At 36.4% G+C, this 17,971-nt stretch overlaps 1 protein-coding gene across 2 annotated transcripts in view; it reads right to left on the reverse strand.

Annotated features, from left to right (window-relative positions):
- LOC118262632 (uncharacterized) overlaps positions 1-13,398 on the reverse strand; it is a 110,473-nt gene extending 97,075 nt beyond the window's left edge. For both annotated transcript variants that reach the window (XM_035574158.2, XM_035574157.2), the window contains exon 1: positions 13,080-13,398. In XM_035574158.2, the coding sequence (XP_035430051.1) occupies positions 13,080-13,152 (73 nt within the window). In that variant the 5' untranslated portion in view covers positions 13,153-13,398. The remainder of the gene's footprint in view (positions 1-13,079) is intronic.
- Between the last annotated feature and the right edge of the window lie 4,573 nt (positions 13,399-17,971).

Genomic DNA, 17,971 nt, shown 5'->3' on the forward strand with positions numbered 1-17,971 from the left:
ACAAAACAGTCTCAATAACAGGAAGATCCCGGAATGCTTGAATGTCTATTGAATTCTCGAACAGCGGCGCCCTCTATAGGTACGGAGCGAATGAAATTGATTTTGTAAGTGGTGCTGAAGGGATGACAAGCTCAATATGCTGTGAACATATTTTCATTATTTGTATTTGTTAGTTTATTGGAAACTAGCGGTCGCCTGTGTTTCATTCACTCGTCAATAGAAGTTTATTACGATTTATCAATTTGAGATTTCAAATGAAAAATAATATTTTTAGTTGGAAATCCAGCTTATCTAGATCGTTCCGCGCACTTCTCAAAGAGCCATCGGACCACCATAGATGAGGCCCAGGGCCCAGTAGGGCTGATTCCCGACCCGGAGCGGCGGACTACCTAGCGGCTTACCAGGGATCTGGCTTGAAGAGCTTTTGGTTTTTAGTCAGTAAGAGTCTGATACTCCCTCGTGCTTCGCCTAAGGTGGGAGAAGTCATTGGATGATTTACCCCTTTAAAGAAAACCTTATCTATTATAGATGCAGTATAAAAAAATAAAAAAAGATCACATAGTTTGTAACCGTTTGACGTTATACCTTGTATAGGTACCAACTCAATATAAAAGAACTAGGTAAGCCCTTACCTACATTTTACTTTCGCAAAAACTTGTAACTCAACTTTATCTCAGTAAAGAACCCACGCACACTACTTAATAGTTTCTGAAGACGAGACCTACGTCCACGTCACTCATTCTGTCATTCCCAACTTAGTGGACTTACCAGCAGTTTTATATCAATAGGAACACTAGAACTTATACGTTACGGCACGCCTTTTTATCCCCAAAGGGGTAGACAGAGGTGCACATTACGGCACGTAATACCACTGAACAATCTACACCCACTTTTCACCTATAGAGCCTATTGCCATTTATACTGAGCACAATTCCAGATACTGGCCACAATTTCAGTCACTCCGTGCTTACTACTGAGAAATTGTCGAAAAGCCGAAAAAACCTCAGCAGCACTTTGCCCGACCCGAGAATCGATACCAGAGACCCATTACCCGGCAATCGCACTTGCGACCACTCGATCAACAAGACACAAAAACTTATTTATCTAACTATTACTTACTTTTTATTATGCTGTCACATAAAACAATTTCTGATGGTAACCATTAGTTTTCACGACTCCAGATAAAGTTTTCAAAGTCGTTAATAAGTATTTATGGTGTAAATAAAAGAAAAAGTGATCATAGGGTCGGTAGAAGACTAACAAGTTTTATGGTACTTTGATTTGTTGGGGGAAACTGGACATGACACAAATGAAGATCTAGAGTTATTTAAGGTTATTCAGAAAATAAACTTGGGTATTTAGTCCCTGGCTATGGCTACTTATGGATAGTAGTTGGTCTAAAATGGTTTATTAACCAAATTTAATCACAAATTCAACAAACAAATCAAATAACGGACAAAGACAAAGCCTAATCATTTAATCATCATAATAAATCATTATCAATCTTACTAATAATATTATAAACTAAAATTTGTGTTTGTTTGTTACTCAATCACAGCCAAACGGCTGAAGGGATCTAGATGAAATTTAACATGGATGAACAGGAACCATGAACACGCGGACAAAGCCGCTGACAGAAACTAGTTATAAATATTATGACTCAGTACATTTATCGATTTATAGACACATTACAAAACTAAGAAAGAGATGTGTAAATGTGAACACTCGTTTTATGAGACAAGCATATAAAACAGCCATCGAAAATTTTATCGATCTTTCAGCTCAGTAACCGCGCACTAAAATGATTTGTTTACAAAAATCTTTATTAGAAAATTTATTAAGTCGTTAAACGGAAAATGCACTCTAGTGGCAAGAGAAAAAGTATCAGAATAGATTCGTAGACTTAGACTTGATTTAGGGGCATTCAAATGCAGTGGGAATGTTCTGGAAACTTGATAACTTAACGTAAAGGCATGTCTTTTAATCCCCCAATAGGTAATACGTAGGGAGATGTACACTTATACAACTATACCATGAAAGACCGAGGATCACCATGTTATAATTTCTATTAAAATTTAAAGTGTGGGAGAGTCATGCTTCAGCACGAATGGGCCGGCAAGACCGGAGTGATACCATGGCCTCACAGAAAACCGACATGAAACAACGCTTGCGTTGTGTATGTAAGGTTACCGGAGGCCCAATTACCCCCTTTCCCAATCTTCCCAATCCCCAATTCCCCAACAACCCTTAAATTCCTAACCTCCAAAAGATACAGCATAGTTGCATAGGACTTGTAAAACCTCTGGTGTTTCGGATGTCCATGGGCGGCGGCAATTTCTTACCATCAGGTGATCCGTCAGCTCGTTTACCGGCTTATACCATAAAATAATAGGACCTCATTACAAGACACCTTCCACTTCTAGGTCATCATTAAGGAATTAAGTATGTCCATAAGACTATGCCCAACCCAGCTAGACGAGCAAACCGGGAAACAAATATGAAACCTAATAATGCTCGGCAATCTACGAGTACTCATATTTATGAAAGTTAGATGACAGCTTCAATAAATAATGTATTAAAAGACTTATTTCAGATTGCGGTCTGTTTAATCCACGGCGCGGTTCCGCTGAGGTCTCGTGACTGTGCCTACATTATGTAGCACTATGTAATCCAAGGGGCGGTAATCCGTAAATACGGTGAAGAATGCACGTACGTAATGGAATTCTGACATCAAATAAGTAATTAATTATAACATTCGAGAGACATACTAAATTAATGATTATGTTTTTAATAAAATTATGGGCTTACTCACGTACTCACGACGAGAAACTCGACTAGTTTCAAGTCGTGTTAGAGACTCATATTCATGAGCGACACACGACGCGGCAATTGTCGCGGAATGCTGTTCATCAATAAGTAATACTAAATTTAGTATTTCATTCTCTCAATCTTCTGTTTCATTTGTTATAAATAAAACACTAATTACAAGTGCTCGAAACCGCATGAGAAAATACCTGTAATACCTAACACAGTGAGTCAGTCTAGGTGAACTCGGGTGAGATCGGGCTGAACTCCCAAAACACTGCGTTAGAAAATTTCAAAATCGAAAATAAAAATACACAAATTGCAATAGCATAAATACTACCTACATATCCACCATCTATTATGCATTTTACTACAGTTCTAAATTGCATAAGAAATAGTTAATTACTTCCTTCATAAATAAACAGGATTTTCAGCAATTAATTTAATCAATAATTTGTCTACATTCTGTCCATTTTCACTGTCCATTTATTCTAGCATTTCAATGTAATACATACACAATGTGAAGTATTTTACATCACTTTAACGTCAATACATTCAAATCAAGCAGTAAAACTATGCGTGTTTTTTTATTTTAACATTGATATGTTTTCAAAACACAACACTAAAGCAATCGGATATGTTGAAAAATCTACGAGAATAATAATTTCACATGCCTCCTAGATCTTACGTTAGTAAGACAGCAGTGTAATATTTTAGTCTTAATTAAATACATTGAAACTGAAACAATAAAAATCTATACTTAATGTACAATTGCACATACAATTTTACATAAGCACACAATTATAAATGTAACACCCACTTTGTTTCACCTGTTTTCTGTTAATATTGCTATACATAGATACCTACACATTTGTACAGATCTACACATATGTACATACATACTAACTAACGTACTAAACTAAGGTAACTATTTCGAGCGTACTCGACTAGTTTCATGCGAAGACCGGGGCTTACGCAAAAATCAACCGACTCAAAACAGCGGAGCACGAAAAAAGGGCAAGTCTTTAAATATCTATAGCTAAAAATAAAACAGAAATACTCCATAAAAGGCTCCAACCACCTTGAAATAGAACTAAACCGTTTCTTCCCACACATATTAATTAAAGTGTATCGCTTAATTAAAGAATGGACAATTGAACACATCCTACATCTTCCTAACTCTAGCTAATTGATTTACTGGTTTCCGTAGCGTGTTAGTAACTCTAGATACTATCACGAATATTGTACCTAGAAGGAATAAGCAGAAAGAACATAATTTTCATCTCGCTTTTCACATTGAAAGTTAATGATGACACTCTCTCTCGGGTCATAGATTTTCCAGAGCTGTGGGCTAAGTGTAATAATCATGTTTCTCTAGTTAGTATAGTATTGGTGAATGAACCTATTGCTACACATCTTAAACTTATTATATAAAGCTGAAGAGTTTTGTTTATTTGAACGCGCTAATATCGGAAACTACTGGTTTGATTTGAAAAACTGTTGTTGAAAAAATCTTTTTTTAATGGGAGAAAATCATCCAATGACTTCTCTCGCCTTGGGCGATTCAAGACGGAGTGTCAGACTCTTATTGACTAAAAACCACCCCGTTCCTACTCCTGCTTTTCGAGCTGGAGCCCCGGTAACCCGCTAGGTAATCCGCAGCTCCGAGCCTACAATGAAGCCTAATTCACAACAAGGGTATAAACGAGAAACTAAGCTGCTCTCATATAAAAAAAAAAACATATTAATTACTCACACCAAACATAAACGAACAAAGCATGAAAACGTCTATCACAAACAATGAACAATTATCTTCATTACAAATTAATATTGTAACTCAGTATACCCGAAGGTAAGAAATCGCCTGCCGACGACGTTAAGCAGGATTTCTCCGAACTAATAACATAATCAGATTATAAGGCACAGCCATCAGGCTTCGTGGGACGCCTAAATGAAACTAGAAATTTCATATCGCCTTTGTAATAGGATAAGGTTCTCATTCCTTCAACGATCTTGTATTCTTAGCTGTTATAATATTCATACAGATTATTATATAGGGCTGTTAAAGTCTTTTGGTAATTACAATTTTGGTGGTAGACTAATTAGTGGTTAGGAAATTGCAGTAGTGAATAATGAAGTCATAATTTGCAAAGGTCGTATTTTATCGTTAAGCGTTTTATCCCCGAATGGGTAGGCAGATGTGTATATTATTATATGCCACTGTGCAATGGTATTACTATTTTCATATTTACCACATTTTACCATTTGTGTATACTGGGTATAATTGCAGACTACGTGCTACTACAAAGAAATTTTCGAAAATCCAAAAAAGGACCTCGTAATTGTTTGCCCGACCCAAGAATCAAACCAAACTAACCATTAAATAAGTACGTCAGAAAAAACCAATAAATATTATAATTTGGAAAGTAAAGATTTATAGCTTCATAAGTAATAGCCACTTCATTCATACAAATTCACGCAATCCATGAACGTTTACCACCATTCTATTAATACACAAACACGTATCTTCATCATATCCCTTTACTCACGCGCCCAAAACCAAGGATGCAGTCTGCACTAACGAACACAGATTAAAAAGGACCCAACAGACTTTGATCTCATCACATCACAAAAATGAAATGAGCAACACAACACAAAGACCTTTCACATCACACAAACAGACATACACACGCCCAGAAAGAACAGTGTTTACATAAAAAATTCTTCATACATACCGGTGTAGTTCTAAAACAACTTTATGGGAGTAATTATAATAAATTGTAGACTGAACGCTAGGGTGTCCCAGCCAACAAGGGAGAAAATTTATTTTTCGATTTTAAGTATGCATACCCTCTAAATTTTTTCTATTTGACTATAATAACTAAAATAAAAAATATCATTGGTATCGGATAGCGGGAACCCGTGCCGACTTGATGTCAAAGTTTTAAGAAAAAAAATGTATGGAGATTGTAAGGAAAATCACTTAAAGTTAGCTTTAATGTTATAAATTAATATTTTTAGTATTATAAATACTTATTTATTATTAAAATAATATTATATATAAAATTTCCTCTTTAATGGCATTCTTCTACAGTCAGGGTATTTCAGTCTGTGTTCCTGTGCGCAATGTAGTAACAACTGTTTTTGTTCCTTTTCAAGTGTGATTTTTTTCGTTGAAATATTGCATTAATTTCACTGCTCCTTCATTGTTTGTATCATTAACGGCTTTCAGTATTAACATTGGAGCCTTTACTTGTAGAAAAATAACATTCTTTGACCATTAATAGGACCTAGTGTAGGAAACTGTCATCAATTTTAAAATCATCGAACAAGGCCTTGCTTTTGGAGGAGTTACATATGGAATAATCGTCAATGTTGAGTCCAAGTGCCTAATAGTGACCGTCTGGAGGACACGTTATATTGGTGTACAGGTGGCCGTATGGCCTGTATGGGCTGAGCACCGTCGAGTCCTCAGGGATGTGCTCGGCGACGGCGACCTCTCGTGTTCGACATTGGTTCAATCCATGGTGTGGAGCGAGGGAGACTGGAAAGCGATCACCTCCTTCTGCGAAGCAGTCATGCTAGCTAAGGAAGAAGTAAAACGCGTAAGGAAACGATACAAGACCCAGCCGTCGCAAGAGGCACTCCGGGCGTCAGGGCTCGCGCAACGATCTCTGGCCACCGTTTAAGTGCGGTTCTGCGGACGACGAGCAAAAGGTTGCTCGTCGCCCGACCAGAACCAGACCCGTAGCGGTACAAAGAGCCATTAAACCACCATAGATGGGCCCAGTAGGGCTTTTACCTGATCCGGAGCTGCGGCCTACCTAGCGAGTTTACCGAGGCTCCGGTTTTTGTCCACTCCAGCTAATTGACCAGGCTTGCCAGACTCTTTCTGAGGCTGCAAGAAGATCCTATCTTCATCTATCTTTATTGAGCATCGAATCTGATATGCAATGTCGAATAAATTGTCCAAATTAGAAATAAACTTGACGACGCCGTTTAAATAAGTCTTGGGTTTTGTTCACATTTTTTTGATGTTTTACATAAACTATGAAGAATATGTACTTTTTAGAAGTGGGTAATACCCCTGACATCTTAACTAAACGTAAACAATATGATCACTAATAAATAAACAAGTAATAACAAGCACTGCGATACGATAACTCCGACGCGTCAAAATATGCAAGTACTGACATGTATCAAGGCAAGTCGGCACGGGTTACTGTGCTTCTAGGTAAATGAAACTTTATATACGTGTATGTTGACACTATTATAATTAGAGGGTATGCGTTCAAAAATAACGACATTTATTTTTTGGGACACCCTACTGAACGCGAAATGGATTATAAGGAATTGTTTGTTTAAAGCCGTCATAAAGTTGTGTATCGCCGGAAGAGCATACATTGTTATGATACAAATGTTTAATGGTATTAGGAATTAATGTTTTCCGGGATAAAATCCAATATTAGTACCGCTGAAGGATATATGCGTAATTTTAGATTGCCCCATCAACATAAACGATAGGTTTGTTACTTCTTACTGGTTGTTTAATGTGTGTTAATGTGTATAGTGTGGATCTTTAATCTGTTACCAAACATTTTCAGTTCTTAATTATTGTGTTATCGGCTTACTGATGCATTCAGAGACATTTGATGATAACTTAAACTTTTCCTTAGTAAATATTTGGGTCTCAAAACAATTGCTAAGGACTGGATGAAGTAAGCATTAAATGATACTTAGTATGGTGGTTACTCAAATGTTTGACGAAGAACTCGACTAGTTTCAAGTTATGATAGAGGCTTATATTCATGAGCAGCAGTCGGCGACACACTATCGACTGTAGAGCTGGTATCTCAGGTTATTTGTGTTATTAACATACATATACTTTTACTATTAAATGGAGAATTCAAACAAAGTGTTTAGAAAAAAAATATAAATTGTAGAGGTTCTGACATAATTTAGCCAATAAATTGTTGAATAGGGCCATCAAATGTACACTCCATTCAAAAAGGAATATTGCTTTACTAATATAATTTAAATATATTCCAATTTCATTCATTTAATAACGGTAAACCAATAGAACATTTCTTTTATACCATTTTCTAATACCCATATAAAAATATTGGCAGCAAATGAAGACAAAAATGATCTATTATTCGTTAATTTGAGAATATTATGATAAATTCTGTCAGCTGTTATCTTCCCACGCAAGATACAAGGAAACTGGGTTAGTGGGCTGGCGATGTTTGAAAAATCCACCATATTTTTTAATATTCAAACTCATATTTCTTTTAAAATACAACTTCGCAATAGGAATCAGGACAATTTTTTCCTCGCTTTTTTGAATTTTTTACGTAAAAAGTGATGTAACAAAATGGTTGAAGTAGATTTATTTCTTGGGAACGATGGTTTATTAATGATAGAGTTTGTTTTCTGGTAACCAAGTTGTGGCTTGCATGCGATCGATCAAACCGGGATGGGTAGCTATCGGGCAGTAAAAAGGGTCGCTTGGTGGTTGGCGGTGTGTCAAGCAGGAGTTTACGATTTTTTTACAACCGACACTGAAACAAAGATAACAGACACAATACCTCGACTGTTTTCTCTACAGGGTAGACAGAAATGTATTGGTTATCTTATTGTAAAAGTACATCATTAAGAGAATGAATTAAAGTAAAACTAGAAATGAATATAACTAGTAACTTAATAAGTCTATCTGGCGTACTTAGAGACATTTAATGATTTCAACTACTTAAACTATTTCTTAGTTATGATTTTGTTGTGAAAACAAGTGCATTTTTAAAAGGGGGTAAAATTAACTAATGACTTCTCCCGTCTTGTCGCAGTGTCAGACTCTTACTGACTAAAAACCACCCCGTTCCTACTCTTGCTCTTTGAGCCGGAACCCCGGTAAACCCGCTAGGCAGTCCGCAGCTCTAGGTAAAAAGAAGTACTAAGGGCTAGGCTATTAACCAGGTCTGAATACGGCATTTAAAAATAAAAATCTCAAACCCAACCTTAATAAAGAGTTCTTACTGTGTAATAAAAACTCTTAACAACATTAGCCCATTTAATCATCTCAAACACAATACAAACCCGAATCAGAAATGAACATCAAACATATCAAAACCGCAAATCCAAGAACCAGCTCTCCTTAAAAAACGAACATTGAATATTAACAATACAATACAGATGTAGAAAATGAGAGCTACACGTATTTCCAACTATGTTCCAATACATATTGGATCCGCTATTGTACGGATCCGAACTACTGATCCCGAAAAGGACGAAAAAGACGAATACCGGCGCGTTTCGACGAGAAATCGATCGCGTCTTCAACCGATAGCCGAAACTGTGACGTGCAATTATTTTAACGTCACGACCTATTCAATAAGACGGAGATTAGAATATATTGAGTCTTGTCTAGTTAGGCGTTGTCTGTGTATTCATTCGGATAGAGATTTTTGAAGAATCCTAAAGACCTTTCACTATTTATAGTTAAGTTTTCTACTTTTCTCCAATCTAATTAGTATGGTTGCTGGTAGATTCAATGTACCCAGAGTCACCAATTACTATGGTGACAGGACACTAAACAAGATAATACCTTACCTATTGAACAATCTCAAATCTAAAATTATATTACTTAGACACTTTTAATTTGTAGAAATGTTTAACATATTAACATAGAGACTCAGCGACCCCACAGTCAAACCATTACAACGGTTTTGTGGGGGTTGGTATATTATAATCTAATCTATATGGAAAAGGAATAAATAAATAATAATAATAGTACCTAATTAACATACAACATGCATAACCTCACGCCTGTCTCCCATCACATCCCATTGTCTCCCATCATATCCCATGTCTTTGCGTAGGCAGAGATAATCGAACGCCAATTGCTACGAATCTTACACACCTCTTTCGCTTCATCAACAGTCATCAGTCTTTTCATGCATGCTCGTCGGTTAAAGGTACCTACTTTTAATTTGGTATCTACCTAATTAACATGTCCCTTCATATAAACTATCTACTAATAAGGTTAGGATCTTCTTACTTTCGAAGGTATTAGACTGTGAGGGAATTACATTGTGCTTTTTCAGATTTTAATCAATTTCAAATAGAGTATCTTTTCAACCATTTGATTGTGGTGTGATTAAAGATAGTAACAAACATCCAGACGTCTAAAGTTTCGCATTTAATATAATATTAGTACCTAAAGACGGAGCTATCTCTTGTCTAGACTCCTTAATGTCCTGGATACTGAGTTTAGGTTTAATCTTTGCGACAAATTTATGTACTTAGATATTATTTTAAGATTTAGAAGTCGGTGTTTGTTTAATTGTCTTCATTAATATTTAATGCTGGAATAATAAAATTGAAGACGTGATTATGTTTTTATAATAAGCGTTGGTTAGAAGGAAAATTAAGTATCTAGATACTTAGTCCGTGACTTTTAAATCTTTACTTACTTGTATGAGAAAATACTATGTATTTCTTTTTTCATTGTGGTTACCTATTGGTTATAACCTTCTACAAGGTTCACATTTTTTATCATCTTGTTCCATCTTCCATGAAGATGCTTTTCCACCAGATGTGCTATGTTACGTTGCTATGGATGCGTTTGACGTCCACCAATCATATTCATTAATACACATAGCTTAGTACTGGAATATATGGAAATATATGGAAAGTATCAGAGGAAAGTGCTTCACAGCTTAGCTATAACATCTCCATAGCATTGCTACATATCACATCTCTTGTGGGACAGCACGCTTAAGATGAATTTGGTATGAACTATCCTATATACACTGTATCCTGTATATCTCTTTTACAATGTATTTCTACAGCAAACACACTTTAAAAGATCTCTTTTTCTTCTTCCGAGATCAGAAAAATACGAGATACATAAAGTCGTAGGCAAAAATAAGATTCAAATTAAAATAAAATAAACTAAGTAAATGCCTAGTTTCAACATTTACGTACGCTTAGTTTACTAATACAATTGTAGACTTGATCACAGTTTCATTTTGATCCGAATAAGACCGGCTCGTACTAATGAGATTACTGTTTCAATCAATAAGTCTGGCTGGAGACATCTGTAATCTCGATGGCCATGCCCTATCTCAATGTATAACTAATAGGTTTCTATTCATTCCCTTTTAAAAAAGATCGAAAAATTCTGGAACTTAAAAAGCCAGTTGATTCCCCAAATGTCTTAATTTATAAGTATATACTAATAGAAGTAACTAGTGAAAATTACTGGTCAATTTCATTATAAAAAAATAATTCTAGTTAGTGTGAACTACCTAGTGAGTCTACCGGGGCTCCGGCTCGAAAAGCAGAAGTAGAAACGGGGTGGTTCCGTCAGTAAGACTGACATTCCCTCTCGCCTCGCCCAAGGCGGGAGAAGACACTGCATTATATTTCTTCAAAAAAAAAGTTAGTCAATATCAAAAATATTTTACTTCTAGTTACAGACTTTACTATACATTACAGCTAAAGACTGCAAAAGAAACTACGATTAACATAAATTCATTACGTTTTTATCAAAAAAATACCACTCCAAAACTGGAGACTGGTACTCCAAAAATGAGAAAAGCTGGAATGAAAACCAATATTAATTAAAGCCTCCATGACCCGGAGCAAATATCCGAAACTTTCGGGTCATCGAATGAATTTCCTGATAAGTATAATAAAAGATACAATAGGATTTCCAATGAAATTCCGTTAGCAGAGATAGAAAAATGTATCGAACTCTGATCAAGACAAGGTTTCTTTTTAAATGACAGACGATATCCTAACAATGTCACTACTAAAACTGATATACGGTCATGTCCTAAACAGTAGCCTACGTGACCATCATCAGCTATCGCCAAGGACTTTTATCTAGACCAGAACTTCCCAACCTTTTCATAAAAATAGTAGACTTTGGATTATTGAAGTCTCTTCACTACATAGTATAAAACAAAGTCGCTTTCTCTGTCCCTATGTCCTTTGTATGCTTAAATCTTTAAAACTACGCAACGGATTTTAATGCGGTTTTTTAATAGATAGAGTGATTCAAGAGGAAGGTTTATATGTATAATACATACATAATATCACCATTGCACCCATGCGAAGCTGGGGCGGGTCGCTAGATTGACATAAGTTTAATTCGAGCTTTAACCGTAGTATTTATTAGACAGAGGTGTAGTTTATTTTTTTTTATTTTGCGAACCTTTTTTGTCTTCTGCGGACCACTAGTTGTCCACGGACAGTTGAGAACCACTGATCTAGAACCTACCAAGCTCGTATTCTTTACTTTGTCTGATAAAACTTGAGTGGTAAAGGATGGTCATTGATCTCCATTATCAGGCACTAACTTCTACTAAGAAAGACCATGTAAAAGTATAATGTAAGGGTCGGCTTTTGTTACTAAATTCTCTATCCTATAGCTTTCTTTTAGTTTGGTATTGCCCCTTTAATTCTCTCACAAAATTTTGATTTTGGCAGATCCTTTTTATGATTTAAGTTTAGGGAGATCTGCATTCAGAACAGATTTTGTATCCTGATCTGGATTGTTGATTAAAACTTATCAATAATAAGGAGTTGTCCACAAGTCCTGCTTCTCGACCTCTGGTCAAGTTACACACATTTTATGTAGACGATTCGACAAATTTTCACCATAAAACTTAACAAGATATAGAGAGATCGGACGTAGTTTATGGTAATTACATATGACATCACCTCATAATATTTATAAATTTTTCGTCGTTGCGTTTGCAATTAGAAAAATATTGCCTGTATCTCTACTTCTTCACTTATTTTCTAGGAATCCTATAGCATTTTTGTACCATCCCAGATTTTCACCAATTATTCTTGAGGCTTATCGAAATTTTGATCCTCTTTTAAAGTAAGATGGTAGTTTGTAAGCAGTGTTAAATTAAGGTCTGGTTCGCCTAAACTCCTGGTTTCAGTAGAAAACCACGGTGCTACCAATAAAATTCCTAGAATACTTTAAGAATATTATAACGAAGTCGTTAAGATTTAAAAAATCTCGGCAGAGAAGTTTAAGAATAAATTAATTAGTGTAAGTTTCCTCGTAAAATATTCTTTTGATCCTTTCTCAGACTTGTTTAGGAATTTCTGTTTACTTTTTATTAAATTTCCTTCAGCGAAACTAGACCGTTACACTTAAATGAGTTTCAAACTACTATCGAGTATCATGAGGAACGCTTTCTCCTGTAGCTGTAAAAAAAATGCATACGGCAACCTCACATGTTTAGCTAACTTACCAAAGAGTCCGATGCATTGAGCAATCCAATCCCACAAACAGTTATCATTATCACACCCATATCCACTTGGCATCGCTATCACAAATTATCACAAAACAAAACACAAAAAGTCAATACACGCCACTTAGAAAACGAATCATCATCTCCACTAAATCACGCCATATTGGAAATACGCGAAAACAAAAATCAAATTCCATTTTCGAAGTCCAACCTACAAATTGGCGGGGTTTTATTTGACGTTTTGATTTTTTTTTATTTTATGAATGTGGGATTAAATGCGGAGGCACAGGCGACACGCCTGCGCGGCTCTCCCGACATTTCGCGACTGAGCGAAAGCGTCTATAGAGTTCACAGTACCTGTTACATTTCGGGTGGTCCGGCGCGTGCGTACTACTGAACGAGTACGGAACCATTAGCAGAGGTGTTTATTATTAAGTTTGCATAATAGCCGTTGACAATTTCTTGATTGTTAGTAAGGATGCAATTAGACTCGTATTCGGATTGGGCACGTCATTCGCAATTTCCGCTAGTTCTATTTCTGTTTCTGTATTACCGAATCTGTTTTCTCCTTCGTTAAGCCGCTTTGTCAATCAAAGAGTAAACCTCTTTGATTGACAAGCCGCATGCAAATCTCTGTATCAATTTGGGAATAAATGGGAAGGTTTACAGCACAATTATTGACGATACGATACGAAGATGCAAAATTATTACGGTTCTCGGAAACAGCTTTGATCTAATTTAATGAGGGTCTTAAAATGTGTATAGTGCAATGTAAAGGAAATTTAGAAATGATCTACATAGTTTTAATAACTGCACGGTTGGCGCGGTGGCTGGGCAACTGGCTGCCGTGCAACGTCGAGCGATTCGATTCCCACACGGAACAACTCTTTGTGTGATCCACAAATTGTTGTTTGAGTCTGGGTGTCATAAGCATGTGAACTTGTATATTTGTAAACGTACTCACGACACGTAAACGGGGAAAATCCTATTGTAAAATCTTAGTGGAGCAAATAAATTTATAAATTATATGCCAAACTTCATGCACTTAAAATTAGTCCCACATGAACAGACTTACCTAGTAGGCACTATCTACCATACCTGTTGGTGATACAGAACATAGAAAAGTCAGTTTAAATGTCAAGTTAAGATTTTTGCCTCGGAAGACCTGCCGGCTTACTAGGGCTCCGACTAAAAATTTTTAGTCAGTAAGAGTCTGACACTCCGACACACCCAAGGCAGGAGAAGTCAATGGACGATTTCGCCCTCAAAAAACAACTTAAGACCTTTACAAAAACATATCAATAAGTAACAAACTAACTGGCAAGTTCAAGGGAATGTTTAAAGAGTTCCAGTTGATCGCTTCTAAAGGCCATAAACGAGCAATAAAAATTGGATTTTATAGCCCCAATGGCTTTAAGTGTCCATAAGTTATAAATAAATAGCTTTGGTTAGAGCTACCGACGTAAATTGACACTTCCAGTGTTAAAGTAATTAAATATCGTCACGCCTTTAAGTAGGCAGAAGTGCACATTATGGCACGTAATGCCACTGTACAATGTACACCCACTTTTCACAATTTATGTTGTTAGTCCCATGTAATAGGTGGTGAGCCTATTGCCATATAGGGCACATTTCCAGACTCCGTGCCACCACTGAGAAATTTTCGAAAAACCGAAAAAAGCCCAGCAATACTTCGCCCGATCCGGGAATCGAACCCGATACCCCTTGCCTGGCAGTCGCACTTGCAACCACTTGGCCAACGAGGCAGTCAATATAGAGTAATTAAGGTATGTATTCATGTCAAATTGTACTGCTCCGTGTTGGTCGGACAAATCCTATTAATTGCTGCCTACATTGGCCTCCTGCTTACTGAGTGGTTAGTAAAGTGAGGGGGAGTAACTTTCTTACTCATTGACAACTTTGGAAGCCTTAGTATATAGGTAATATGTACCATCTTAATAGTATTTTATTGGCATACAGTATACAGACAAGCAATAGCTTACTTGACTTCACATTACACACACACACACTACGTTACGCCTTTTATTGCCGAAGGGGTAGGTAGAGGTGCACATTACGGCACGTACTGCCACTGTACACTGTAATCCACTTTTCACCATTTGTGTTATTAGTCTCATGTAATAGGGGGTGAGCCTTTTGCCATATACTGGACACAATTCCAGACTCCGAGCTCCTACTGAGAATTTTTCTAAAACCCTTGCCAGTCGCATTTGCTACCACTCGATCAACGGCATAGTCGACAGAGACTTAACATTGTTTCCCTAAAAATTTAGAAATCGAAAGACATAAAGAAAAATCTGTCTTATTTACAACGCGCATATCATATGAAATCATAAACCACGAATGTATTCGAACACTACAACACAAGACTGTGACCAATCGACCAACACAGCACATACTCTATTGCAAAAAAGAAAAAGAATAACCACAAACAAACATTATTCCAAAGTTAAATTTAGAACACGGCATTCGGAAATTAAATTTCAAATACATTCCATTTCCAGCCGTTAAGACAACTTTGGACGGACATACGCGGCTAGCCTTTCGACCTGGCTGTCGGAACTTCAGCGCAAAACTTCACTTCCATGTGTTATCTCCGAGCACCTGGCTTCGTAGCTTGGAACCGCTCCAAGTCTTCGAATTAATACCGCTTAGATTTCCACTTACGACAGAAAATAGAAGAATCGTGTACGTTATAAGTTAGCTGTTGTTTTATCTAAGTTTTTTTGGCTTTTGACGAGAATTTATTATCGGATTTAGTGTTTTTTTTTTTATACGTTATAAAAATATCAGTAAGTAGCGGCTTTATCTTCTTATTTTTATGTCTTTGGAGATAAATGCTAATACAGTTGGTTTTTCACTTACACTGAAGAAAAAAGAAGAGTACCTAAGTATACAAAATTAGGTTCCTATTTTACCTACTTTTCTAATCCCATTATTGAAAAGACCTACAGACTCTATAAGGGTCATTTTCCGTTAAAACATTTTTTAAAGATACACTTTAACGTTTCAGGTATAATAATTTTAAAATAACCGCCGCGCTACGAGAGCGATTCCCAACAGAATGGATGCAAAGAAATTTCGCACAAAAGATTTTCAGCTCTGAATAGATGGAAGGTTTCATCCGCTTACTGTGTTCTTATCTATTGAAGTACAGATGGGAACCGCCTATTCTATCTGTACGAACGACAGATTACGGACAAAATTATCTCCGTAAGCGCCTGCGTAATTTTATTAGCAAAAAATCTCGTTCTTACGGAAAATTGCCTTGAGTTTATAAGTGTTAGGTAGATAAGTCTCGTCTCGTGTTGAGGGATGGGAGGATGAAGTGTCTGTTTGTGGCAAGAGAATCAGCATTCTAAGGTGTGTAGACGATACTACCTTATTTGCAGCGTCCGAGAGTGAGCTGACTGAGCTGATCAACAGAGTGAAAAAAGATAACGAACTGGTTGGTCTCACCATAAATAAAAACAAGACCAAAGTGTTCCCGTGGTCCACGGGCATATTATTATGTACATTCGCTCACTTGAACCCAGAGGCTTAGAATATGTGGATCCATTTCTCCATCCAGACAGTTAAATCAGCAATGACCAAACTCACCAAGATATGGACTCCAAAAATTTACGCCTTTAAAATGTGGTGCTGGAGACGCATGCTACGTATTCCTTGGACCGCTTGTCGTACCAATGTCTCTATTCTCAAGGAGATCAGAATTGCCAGGAGGCTGTCTATGGCTATACCTGTAACGAATATTGACCTTTTTTGGCCACATTGCGCGTAAAAACCCCGACTTGAATTTGACTTGTTGGAAACTACTATATTGTTCATGTGTTAATTTAATAATGGAAAGGTAGATCGACATCATCTACAACTTATAGATACAAAATATTTAATATTCCTTTCTTCACTACATAGTATAAAACAAAGTCACTATTTTTGTCTGTTTGTCTTTATGCTTACCTAAATCTTTAAAATTACGCAACGGATTTTGATGCGGTTTTTTGTAATAGATAGAGTGATTCAAGAGGAAGGTTTATAATGTATAATACATGCATAGTATATCACCATTGCACCCATGCGAAGCTAGGGAGGGTCGCTAGTTTTCTTTTAATATCAATAAGTCCTTTCTATGTATCCAGGAAGTACAGAACAAAAGGACGCGCGTGTTACAACCGTTACCTCGGAGATTAACTTAACGAGCTACGAGTAGCCTCGTCTTGACACAATTATTGTATTATAGCTCTACAATTTTTGTTTTAATCTAAAAACAAGTGTCTAACAGAACATGCATAGTGATGAACATTGTAATATTATACTAAAAACACTTGGGTAGTAAACTAAAATTGAAGTTTAAAAACAATGTTTCAATGTTAGCACCGCTCCTAGTTCTAGTTCTGAACCAAAGTAATAATACGATGGGCAGAGATCACGGAAATTGTTCTGTCATGGGGGACATGCCTCGGAACTTAACATAGAATTAGATAATTATAATAATCAATCACTTAGGTGTCTTCGAAAATCGAGTATAAATAGTTTGGTTGGCCGCAACATCATCGTAGGAACATTATCTCTCATCACCGGGTAAGTTAGTGGCCAAACGTATTATTAAATATAAAAAGTAAAAATGTTTCTTTTTACTTTCGTAAACTCAGTTTTTTTCTATCAGCTAATTTAATTTTGGTATGTGATGACTAACGCCATCTAGTGCCTGACGTACAAAGGTGTGGTATGAACAAAACCACAACGCTGACTCTTGTTTAGATTTTGATTTAGTTCGGAAGGTCAAACATAGATGGCGTTATATATATTTCTAAAGAAAATAAGCAAATTTTTGACAATAATATTTATAAAGCATGTTATAAATTAGGTAT

This window comes from Spodoptera frugiperda, chromosome 12 (genome assembly GCF_023101765.2).
Source record: "Spodoptera frugiperda isolate SF20-4 chromosome 12, AGI-APGP_CSIRO_Sfru_2.0, whole genome shotgun sequence".
Taxonomy (NCBI): Eukaryota; Metazoa; Arthropoda; class Insecta; order Lepidoptera; family Noctuidae; genus Spodoptera; species Spodoptera frugiperda.